General features: G+C 41.1%; 1 protein-coding gene across 6 annotated transcripts in view; it reads right to left on the bottom strand.

Annotated features, from left to right (window-relative positions):
* The window catches only part of KIF6 (kinesin family member 6), a 560,205-nt gene that overhangs the window by 253,098 nt on the left and 294,464 nt on the right, over window positions 1-12,643 (bottom strand). For all 6 annotated transcript variants that reach the window (XM_049891330.1, XM_049891334.1, XM_049891323.1 and 3 more), the window contains one exon: window positions 10,686-10,904. In XM_049891330.1, coding sequence (XP_049747287.1) covers window positions 10,686-10,904 — 219 coding nt within the window. The remainder of the gene's footprint in view (window positions 1-10,685; window positions 10,905-12,643) is intronic.

The raw sequence follows: 12,643 nt of genomic DNA on the forward strand, positions 1-12,643 counted from the left end.
TGCTTATGTACAACCAAAAACCTCATGGGATTTGGTTTCTCGGTCTGAAGGTTTAGGGTCATGGTTTCATGGGGAATCTCAGTTAATTGGTCTAATAACATGTTCAGTTCTTTTGTTCTGCCTCCTAGTTTGATGTGTAGTACCTGGGGTCTTAAAAACTTGCAAGTGGCCATTCAAGGCACAATTGGTCTCTATTCACCTGGAATAACAGAGGAATAAAGAGAATCAAGAGTAAGGAGGATGATAGGGAATGTGTGGCTAACTGCCTCCATGAACAACTGCCTCCTTTGCCATGAGACCAGAAGAACTGGATGGTGCCTGACTACTATTACTGAACATTTTTATCAAAGATTTCATAGAAGAATCCTGATCAAAAGGGGTAAAATGTAGAACAGAATTTCAAATACTCACGGATTTTGGACTTAGTGGAACTATAAAGGTTGGATCAATCCCTGAAACTAGGTCCCTGAGGTTATTTTTAAACCTTAAGCCAAAAATATCCCCTGAGGTCTTCTTAAAACCAGACAGAATGTCTGCCTTGAGCATTATGCTCTTTTAAGAACTACCTATATAGGATCAAACTGATAACAGCAACTCAAAAGATTGGATAGGAAACTTAGGGGGCAGTGAATTTATGTTAATGGGGGAGGTACAACTCAGAAAAGGAGGAGGAGAAAGGTTATTCAACTCGGAGAATGTAATCAGTGTCACTGAATTGTATGTGTAGAAATGGTTGAATTGGTGTATGCTGTTGAACTCTGTATGCTCAACAACAGTGACAAGATAAATAAAATTATATTTAAAAAAACCTGTTGGGTATGTTTTCTCTCTTCAGCTGTCACTTGTTAATTTCATCTAATCCATAGACCCTTGAAATAGGAGAGATTCAAAGATGCATTTCTCAGAGGCCGCTGTGGAGTAAACTTTGGCTAGCCATTTGGTCAATACTGTTCTCTGCAGAAGTGCAACTGGCCACAGAGTTATGGAGAAGGCAATCATCCATTTGCTGACTTTCTTTAACTGCATTTATGAAGAAACGCAAAGATGAAAGTTTGGCCAGTTCCAAAAGAGAGGGTAAAATGGATAATGAGAGATTCAAAAAACAAGAGGTTGGCATTTGTGCCTAAAGCCTGCAACAAAACAAGCTGGAGAGGACCTTAGAGACAATCTAACCTCTATTCTTTCTCTCTGATTATTTTATGAGTCAGTTTTGGCTCCATCAATTTTTCCTTGAGCTTTTCTTTTCACCTTAGTGGAGAGGTGAGTGTATCAAACCTTTAAAAACAGTAACTTTTGGTCTATTGTTCAGTCCTTGGAATAACAGTAAACTCAAAGAACTGACACCAGGTTTGAAGCAGCATCCCAGGGATGCACCCTCACCGCTTTTCTCATGCCCATGCCTGTAGCTACACCATAATTGCCAGGAGCACTTGAAAAGTCAGGAAAAGTGAGGAGTTGTCCTTTATGCCATGAAGAGCGCTGTAGGGCTGATTCTATAATATCTCTTCACGTTTATATCTTCTTCTAAGTTTCCATTACTCCTACCCCCAGTCTATTATGATATTTCCTAAACCAGTGACTTGGTTTCCAGGCTCCTTCTCTCTAATATACCCTAAAGAGTTCTTCCAGAAATACCTCCCTGGAGCACAGCTATCATCATGCCTCCTCTTCTTAGGTGTTTCCCTGTTGCAATCAAAAAAATAAAATTTCCTGGCTTGGCATTCAAGGATTTCCATAACTGAGGTCCACTCACTCAATAAAGAAATATAAAAAATTAAAATAGTACAAAAATATCTTAGGCTGGGTTCTCTAGAGAAGCAAAACCAGTAGAGTACAAATATATATATATAGAGAGAGAGATTTATATCAAGGAAACTGCTTGCATGATTGTAGAGGCTGTAACGTCCCAAGTTCGTGTTTCAGGATAGAGGCTTCTCTCAATTCATGTAGCCACAGGGGCTGGCAAACCCAAGATTGGCAGGTCAGAGAGCAGGGCTCCCACTCTCAGACTGTGAAGATCCATGAATTCCAAAATCTGCAGATGAGCTGATAGCTCAAATCCTAAGAGCTGAAGTCAGATGAACAGGAGGCAGTGCAGGATCCAGAGTAAGCAAAAAAGCTAAAACTTCCATTTATATTTAGATGCAGACCACACCCCCAAGGAAACTGCCTTTCAACTGATTGGCTACTCATAGCAGATTCAGTCACTGGACCGATCACATACAAACACTGAGAATCGTGGCCCAGCCAAGTTGACGCCCAATCTTAACCATCACAAAAAGCATATTAAGTAAAAAGGGGGAAGTTCTCATCTATTCCTCTACTCCATCTCCCTAACTATTCTAACAATTTACCACTTGTTTCTCTAGCCTTATTTCTTCTCACTTACCATACACATCTAAGGCCCCAGTTAAATAAATCTCCTTACTCCTCTACATATTTTTCCCTTGTTTTCCTGTCCCTAAGCTCTTTCTCACATTGTCCCTCAAACCCAGAATGTTCTGAAATTATTCTTTCCTTCACCTTTGAGTGTTCAAATTCTACTGATCCTAACATTGAGCCCTAACTTCAATGTCACCTCCTCTGTAATGCTTTTCCTGGCCTACTTATTAAAGTCCTCCCCTTCTTCTTTGAATTCCTATAGCATTTCTTCTGGTTTCTGCTGGTGGTGCTTGCTATTTTATTCTCTGTGCTTTGGGTATGGTGTAGCCCTATCCTACACGGTCTCCAGAGACCATTTTTTGGTTCACCTCTGTACCCCCTACAACACTTCCCCTGGGCTCTTACATGCACTTAGTGGGACTCAACAAATTCTCACAGAGTGAGTAATCTAATAGGGCCTGGAGGCTGCAGGCCCAACAAGGCTTTGGCTTTCAATTCACCTCTTAAAATGCCAGTGACATCACCAGTGGTGAGTGGGTTCTGTTAGCATCTCAAACAGTTAAAGGATGCTATGAGTCATCAGGGGCCTTTGGAATACTGACTGGTTCCAGGTGACTATTTGGAACGGGCACTCAGAGAACTAAAACAGAAAAAACTTTAAGACTGTTGCTATTTTAAAGAGAACAATATGACTCTTTTCAAACTGTGGAGTTGAACAATTCCTCTGGTTACTTCAGTGAAACCAAAACAGACATTTAACCTCCAAAACAACAACAAGAGAGAGCCCCAAAGCCCCTAACCTTCTCTGGCTTGGCAGGCTGCTTTTGCAAAGACTACACAAGGCTCTCTGGTGAATCATGAATTCTGTTTCCTTTTCTTTTAACACAAGAAATTTGAAAGGAGTCCTTTCAGCATAAAGTGGGGGAGAATGGATGAAGGGGGAGGGTCATTGAGGGGAGATAGTTTCGCAACAGGCTTAGAGTTGAAGATGATCAAATTTATTTTCTTTCAGTATTAACAAGAGCCCTGGGGGTGGTTAATAGAAACTGACAACAACTATGCAAGGCAGAAATACCTTCAAAACAGCATGCTTATTAATTTTTTACATTTGGCTTAGCTTACACAAGCTCCTTGTATATAAAGTAATATAATAATAAAAGCCTAATCATCTCTTATGATCTTAAACATTGTTATGAATATCCCATTACCTGTTGCTTTGCAGCATTGATTTATCTGTAACAATATTCATCCTATTTGTAGTTTTGCCAGAAGAATAAAATCAATCCTCCATCATTCCCTCCCCCACATGGTTAGATCATTATCAGTCCATTCATGAGCTTACCCTTATTTAAAGTGATTGCTAGAACTATATCCAATGACAGTTAAAACAACTCAAAAATTCTTTTAAATAGAAGACTTTTCTCCAAAACTTTTATTTCATTTGTACTTGGACTTTACAAACAATTTCCATTATAGTTTTAGTGATTTTCTGTTCAAATAAACTTCATTCCTTCTCCAAATAAAACTTTAATCTGTCTTGATAGTAATATCAAGGGAGGGAAAGAGTTACTGAAAGAGCTGACTATAATTATGATGTAGGAGAGATTTTGAGATGTTGTGGGGGAGAAGAATTATGAGACGAGAGATGGTGTGGGTAGGAAGAAATAGAAATAGAAAACGACTGGCACACAGCAAGGGAATGCGCAGCAACATCTCAGGCTATTTCTGCATGGGCACAAAAGTACGTGTCCTTACTTAGTCAACTGGCATAACGTAGTTCACAAAAACCATCATCTGCATCCTAGTGAAGTGAGTAGTGTCTGGGGTGTTAAAAGCTTGTAAGCGGCCATCTAAGGCACAACTACAGGTCTCTACTCACCAGGAATAAAATAGTAAGAAGGTAACCAAAAGCACAGAGAAGAAACAAGTCTACACAAGGCACAACCTCATCTATCCTGAGACCTGAAGAACTGGATGGTGCCCAGCTACCACCACTGACTCTTCTGACTGGGGCCATAATAGTTGGTCCTCGATAGGATGGGAGAAAAATACCCAGAAGTCAAATTCTTATTAAAAACAAACAAACAAAAAAAACAGATAAACTGGAACAGTAGAGAACAGAGAACTTGTTGAGACTATCACCCTGAGACACTCTTTAAACCTAGAACGGAACCTAACCCCTGAGATCACCTGTTAGCAAAATAGCAGAGTGCCACACAAAATAAAGGACATTACCCATAACATTGCTGGTGGATGAGCCCCTCAGGTTGGAAGGCACTCAAAATACAAGTGGAGAAGAGCTGCTTCCTCAAGGTAGAGTCAACCTTAATGACGTGGATGGAGTCAAGCTTTTGGGACCTTCATTTGGTGATGCAGCACGACCCAAAGTGAGAAGAAACAGCTGCAAACATCCATTAGTAATGGAAATGTGGAATGTACTAAGTATAAATCTAAGAAAATTAGATGTCATCAAAAATGAAACTGAATGCATAAACATTGATATCCTAGGCATTAGTGAGCTGAAGTGGACTGGTACTGGCCATTTTGAATCAGACAATCATATGGTCTACTACACCAGGAATGACAACTTGAAGAGGAATGGTGTTGCATTCATTGTCAAAAAGAACATTTGAAGATCTATACTGAAATACAACACTGTCAGTGAGAGGATAATATCCATACGCCTACAATGAAGACAAATTAATATGACTAATTTCAAATTTGCATAGCAACCACTGAGGCCAAAATGAAATCGAAGATTTTTACCAACTACTGCAGTCTGAAATTGATTGAACAGGCAATCAGGATGGATTCGTAATTACTGGCGATTGGAATGTGAGAGTTGGAAGCGAAGAACAAGGGTCTGTAATTGGAAAACATGGCCTTGCTGACAGAAACAATGCTGGAGATCTCATGATAGGATTTTTCAAGACTAACAACTTCTTAATGGCAAACACCTTTTTCCAACAATAAAAGCAGCGACTATACATGTGAAGTTCTCCAAATGGTATACACAGGAATCAAATCGACTACATCTGTGGAAAGAGGTGATGGAAAAGCTCAATATCATCAGTCAGAACAAGGCCAGGGACTTACTGTGGAATAGGTCATCAATTGCTCCCATGCAAGTTCAACTTGAAACTGAAGAATACTAGAACAAGTCCATGAGAGCCAAAGTACAACCTTGAGTATACCCCACGTGAATTTAGAGACCATCACAAGAATAGATTTGACACGTTGAGCACTGATGGCCAAAGACCAGATGAGTTGTGGAATGACATCAAGGACACCATCCATGAAGAAGGCAAGAAGTCATGGAAAAGACAAGAAAGAAAGAAAAGACCAAAATCAGTGTCAGAAGAGACTCTGAAACTTGCTCTTGAATGTCCAGTAGCTAAAGCAAAAGGAAAAGATGATGAACTAAAAGAGCTGAACAGAAGATTTCAAAGGACGCCTCGAGAAGACAAAATAAAGTATTATAATTGCATGTGCAAAGACCTGGAGATTGAAAACCAAAAGGGAGGAACATGCTCAGCACTTTTCAAGCTAAAAGAACTGAAGAAAAAATTCAAGCCTCGAGTTGCGCTGTTGAAGGATTCTATCGGGAAAACATTAAACAATGCAGGAAGCATGAAAAGAGGATGGAAGGAATACACAGAGTCACTATACCAAAAAATTGGTCGATGTGCAACCATTTCACGAGGTAGCACATGATCAGGAACTGATGGTACTGAAGGAAGATGTCCAGGCTGCAGTGAAGGCACTGGTGAAAAACAAGGCTCCAGGAATTCATGGAATACCAATTGAGATGTTTCAACAGACAGATACAGGGCTGGAAGTGCTCACTCATCTGTGCCAAGAAATTTGGAAGATAGCTACCTGGCCAACCAACTGGAAGACATCCATATTGTGATGGTTAAGATTGTGTGTCAGCTTGGCTGGGCCATGATTCTCAGTGTTTTGGCAGTTGTATAATGTTGTGACCACTTCCCTGTTGAAATTTGATATGTGATCACCTCCATGATGGTATCCGCTTAGTGGTACTGGTGGGGGTGGGGCCTGTGGTGGCTCACCACGCCATCAGCCTTCATCTCTCCACCTTCTGCTGCCTACTTCTTTCCTGCTCACCACGCCATCAGCCTTCATCTCTCCACCTTCTGCTGCCTACTTCTTTCCTGCTCACCTTGCCAAGGTTGTTGGCTTGTTCTGGATCCAGCAGCTGTCTCCTGTCTGACCTCCGGCTCTTGGGACTTGAGCTAGCAGCTTACGTGTCCATCTTGGGATTCGTCAGTCTTCACAGCCTGAAAGCAAGAGTCCTGCTCCTTGACCTGCCGATCTTGGGTTCACCAGCCCCTGCAGCTACGTGAATCAGGAGAAACCTTGTGGTCTTCCCTGCTCACCTTGGGGATTTCTCGACCTTCACAGCCTAGGAGCGGGAGCCTTGTTCCCCAGCCTGCTGATCTTGGATTCACCAGCTTCTGTAGCTCCATGAATTGGGAAAGGACTCGGGACATTCCAACCTCTACAATCACATGAGCTGTTTCCTTGATATAAATCTCTCTGTACATATTTATATGCTTTACTCATTTTGCTTCTCTAGAGAACCCAGCCTAAGACATATATTTATGCCTGTTTCAAAGAAAGGTGATCCAATCGAATGTGGAAATTATCGAACAATATCTCTAATATCACACACAAGCAAATTTTTGTTGAAGATCATTCAAAAGCAGCTGTAGCAGTATACTGACAGGGAAGTTCCAGAAATTCACACTGGATTCAGAAGAGGACATGGAACCAGGAATATCACTGCTGATGTCAAATGGATCCTGGCTGAAAGCAGACAATACCAGAATATAAGATGTCTACCAGTGTAAATTGACTGTGTGGATCATAACAAATGATGGATAAAAGTGTGAAGAATGGAAATTCTGGAACACTTAATTGTGCTCATGAGGAACCTGTACATAGATCAAGAGGCAGTCGTTTGAACAGAACAAGGGGATACTGCATGATTTAAAGTCAGGAAAGGTGTGCTTTAGGGTTGTATCCTTTCACCATACTTATTCAATCTGTATGCTGGACAAATAATCTGAGAAGCTGGACTATATAAAGAAGAATGGGGCATCAGGACTGGAGGAAGACCCATTAACAACCTGTGTCATGCAGATGACACAGCCTTGCTTGCTGAAAGTGAAGATGATTTGAAGCACTTACTAATGAATATCAAAGACCACAGCCTTCAGTATGGATTACACCTCAACATAAAGAAAACAAAAACCCTCACAACTGGACCAATGAGCAACATCGTGATAAACGGAGAAAAGATTGAAGTTGTCAAGGTTTTCATTTTACTAGGATCCACAATCAACACCCATGGAAGCAGCAGTCAAGAAATCAAAAGATGCATTGCATTGGGCAAACCTGCTGCAGAAGACCTCTTTAAAGTGTTGAAAAGCAAAGATGTCACCCTGAAGACTAAGGTGCTTCTGACCCCAAGCCATGGTGTTTTCAATCACATCATATGCATGCAAAAGCTGGATGCATTTTAATAAGCAAGACCGAAGAAAAATTGACACCTTTGAATTGTGGTGTTACTGAAGAATATTGAATATACCATGGACTGACAAAAGAATGAACAAATCTGTCTTGGAAGAAGTACAACCAGAATGCTTCTTAGAAGCAAGGATGGTGATATTACACCTTACATACTTTGAACATGTTATCAGGAGGGATCAGTCCCTGGGGAAGGACATCATGCTTGGTAAAGTCGGAGGTCAGTGAAAAAGAGGAAGACCCTCAAGGAGGTGGATTGACACAGTGGCTGCAATAATGGGTTCAAGCATAACAACGTTTGTGAGAATGGTGCAGGTCCAAGCAGTGTTTCGTTCTGTTGTACGTGGGGTTGATATGAGTTGAAATCGACTCGACAGTACCTAACAACAATAAACCCACAACATTAGTGCTCTACTTAAAAACCATCAGTATGAGAACAAAATATTAACAAATACTCAAAAGCAAAGATGAGAATATAAGGGGGCAGGGAAATTAGAGTACTGGAAAGGGAATAAACAAAGCACAATTAAAGAGAAGGTTGATGCATTGTGATAAATGTAACTAATGTCACTGAACGATCTGTGCAGAAATTGTCAAATGGGAGCCTAACTTGCTGTGTAAACTTTCAACAAAAACTCAGTAAAATAATATTTAAGAAAAAAAAAAAGTGTGTGTCCTTGGAAAAGGCCAATAAGCAGAGTTTTTTTTCCATCAGAAGCCACAGGGTTCTAACATGGGTACTTACTGTGACCTTTCATTTCAGCAGAGATGCCAATGCTGTATTCTTTACTAACAGCAGTGTCAACCGTTGCAGGGTTAGGAGGCCCAGTTCCTTACTTCTGTAAAAAGCCTCACCCACTGAGAGACCTGGGAACCTGTCCTTACCCTTATCCCCACATTCATTTAATCACCATGTCCTGTCCATGCTACCTCCTAAACGCTTCTGATCCTCCTACCTCGCTCACATTGTCCCCATGCTTTGGCCTGGACTACTGGCATCCTAACTGGTCATGCACTCTTCGAGTCTTCCAATCTGTTCTGCGCATGTCAACCGGTCTGTCTTCCCAGCGTCTTACTCCTCATATCCCAACCATACCTGGATTTTTCATTTCCTAAAATGCTCTTTTCCACCCCATAGGCCTTGAAGGGTACCCTGATATGTAATACACAGGTATAATTTTGTAATCAGGTGTTCAGTGGTACTCTTCTCTGTCACTCTGTAAGTGTTCTGGGGTCAGAAATGGTGTTTATCCATGTATGTTCTCATCTGTAATACAGGCATAAAACAAGAGCCTACCTCATAGACTAAGGAAGAAATGAATCAGTTCAAGTAGAGCACTTATAACAGTTCCTGGCATATATAAGGGCTATGTAAGCTTTGGCAATAACAGCAACGATAATTATAATTAGCACAGTGCCTAGAAAAAGGTATGTGCTCAAAAAATATACATTAAATGAATTAAGGAATGAATAAGGATGGATGAACTAATGAATTCACCAATCCAGAGGGCCTGTTTTTCCCAGTCAGCCGTCATCCTTAATAGAGCATAGTAGAGCTGTACGGGAATCACAGAGGAATCATTGCTTTTCTCCATCTAGTGCCATCATGATAAATGGTAAAAACAGCATTTTTGGTTTCTTGAGATTCTGCATTCATTCTACTGTGTTACTGAACAAATATTCAAGCCAAGAGATTTGGAATTAAGAGATAAAGGAATATAAATATATTTCCAGTCTTCTCAATCTTGTCTATATTAAAATGTTTAAACAGTCTTTCTTTATGAACACATACTCCTTAATTATTCCAAAACTAAATCCTTCAGAAAATTGTGCCTGTCAGGTAGTCTATCCCAACAAACATTTATAAAGAGAATTCCAACATATATTGCCAAAAAGGGAAGCTCTTCATCCCTTTGTTCTAGTACCTTCTATCCTTCAAATTAATCAATGTCTTCAAGAGAAGAGCAACAGTCATGCGGCTGTACATAGGTCTCTGCTGGTCTAACAGAAAGAAACATGCACAAACACACCTGGGCTTCTAGTGCTGTTCTCTATTAGTGGTTCTGACACATTTATCAAGCTGGAAATGGGTAGGTGCCTCTACGTTGGTCCAGTGCTGTCAAATTATCTTATCTGACAAAGTTTTGTTAATTTACTGTCCTGTAAGGAAGACTGTGATAATATTTTATAAACTGCTTTGCTGCAGGTAGCTCATTTGGATTTAGAAGTGAACACTGCACCATCATATCAGGAACCCAACACCTGTCCTTATTCTTTCCCTTCTATAGCAGAGTAAGATTTTTGTTTGTTTTCTCTAGAGTTAATTTTTGCACAGTTGCCCTGGACTTATCTATTTCTGCCTCTGGACTTTGTGAAAATTCATAAATTGTTTTCAGGTTCATAGATGTTCTCTTCAGTAAGGTCATCAATTTGGGAAACTGGTACTTAATTTAATGAGCCACTCCTTGAGAGAAACATGTGACAGACTGCTTCCATAAAAATTACAGTCTTGGAAATCCTATGGGGCAGCTCTACCCTGTCCGATAGGGTCATTATGAGTCGGAATTGACTCGATGGCAATGGGTTATTATTTTTTGGGGGATACTTAATTTAAAAATGTGATAGTTATGAAAAATAATTCTTAACAAATACATTGCTCAAGCTTTTACTCTTGCACGTTTAAAACTACAATATGCTACACTGAAATGCATTACTGACAAAACAGAATACTGAAAATTTAGTCCACTGACCTGTTTTTTTGTGGAGCAAACTGGATCTGTGCTGGAAAGCGCTGGTGTCCTGGGCCTGTCTGGGAGCTGAGGATAGCAACGTCCTCTGACTTTCTTCTGGGTTTCCAGGTGGGAAGGGAGAGGTCTGCGTGCGTCTAAATTCACTTCTATCCATGCTAGGTAAGTGAAGAGCATCCTGAGTTTTCTTCTTTTCCTTTTTTAACATATTGACCAAAATATCTGAAACTTGACTTAAGGATTTAGTGACTCATACTAGATGATAATGATCAAAACACTAATGTTCCAAACCAGATTCATATTCCAAGATTTGCTATTTGGCATGTGGTAAAGCCCGATGAAAGGAAGACTTCAACTCCCTGAAGCCATATATATACAGTTACGGACAATTTAGGAGGCTTCTAGTCTTGCAGTGTAGCGCTGGTTTACGAGGCCCTGCATGACCTTGCCCCTGCATTCCCCTCTGACTTAAAGGCTTACCCCCTCCCGTTACAGCTACTTGCAGGGTAATGGAGCTATGTATCTACCTGTGAGTAAAGAAGTCTTTTAATCTGGAAGGTCATGCCCTTGGCTAAGCATGTAGCTGTTCAGGAGGAAGTAGAGGGGTGGAGAGGGAGATTGGTGGAATTCCCAGTTGGCAGATCAGCCAAATCAATCCTGGCAACCCGTGTGGTGATGAATGAGCAGCCACACCCAGCACCCCCCAAGTCTAACACGCACCACTTATTTAGAGCACACTCAAATTGAGCTGAAAGTCACATTTTTTTTGGCCTCCATTTTTTATCCCAAATGGAAATGAAAAGAAGTGAATTATTATACACACATATGTATATATATGCACATATATATATGTGAGTATGTGTATACATATACATGTATATATAGAGAGAGAGAGTCAGTCCCTGGTGGTGCAAATGGTTAAGTGCTCGACTACTAGCTGAAAGGTTGGCAGTTCAAACCCACTCAGAGATGCCTCAGAAGACAGGCCTGGCAATCTGCTTCCAAAAGGTCACAGCCTTGACAACCCTATGAAGCAGTTCTGCTCTGCACACATGGGGTTGCCACGAGTCGGAACTGACTTGACAGCAACTAAAAACAACAACATTCCAGGCACATGGGATAGAGCAGAGAAAAGGCAGATGACTAGTTTTCTCAAGAAGCAGACATCCTACCAGGGAAAAGCAGGTTACACACACACACACGCACACACACACACACGCACACACAATCAGAGAGTGATAAGTGCTGGAGAGCTAATTTTGAAAATGCCCACAGTAACTGGGCCACAGTAGCTACTCTACATTGGGTGCTCATGAAAGGCCTTTCTAAGAGTGGCATTTAAACTCAGATCTGAATGACAAAAAGGAAACAGTCAGAGGAAGAGCCTCACAGCAGAGGAAATGGTTCATGTTAAAGCTCTAAGGAAATGGGTTTGGCAGCGGTCACAAAAACGGGGCAGTCCCCTCCCTCCTCCAGGAATATTTGGCAAATGTCTGACTTGGTTGTCACAAATGGAACGAAGTAGTGCTACTGGAATCTGTTGGGGAGAGGCCAGGGATGCTGTTAAACATCCCACAATGCACCCACAACAGAAGTTAAGAAACCCTGTGTTAGAGGAACAACAAAAAGGTAGCTGTAACGGGAGGGGGTAAGCCATTAAGTCAGAGGGGAATGCAGGGGCAAGGTCATGCAGGGCCTTGTAAACCAGCGCAAGGGTTTGGGTTTTATTCTAAATATAATGGGAAGCCCCTGGAAGGCATGAATCAGAGAAACAACGTACTCAGATTTACATTTCATAAAGATCGCAATACAAATATGTCTTCTCAGTTGCCTTCCTTCTTCTTATCTTTCCTTTGACTTCTCCCCCTTCCCTTTCCCACTGACTGAGGCCTTTGTGCCAAGCGCTGTGCTGGGTGCTGGATAGCACCCTGTCACATGTTTGGTAATGGGGTGTCTGAGCT

Source organism: Elephas maximus, chromosome 1 (genome assembly GCF_024166365.1).
Source record: "Elephas maximus indicus isolate mEleMax1 chromosome 1, mEleMax1 primary haplotype, whole genome shotgun sequence".
NCBI lineage: Eukaryota > Metazoa > Chordata > Mammalia > Proboscidea > Elephantidae > Elephas > Elephas maximus.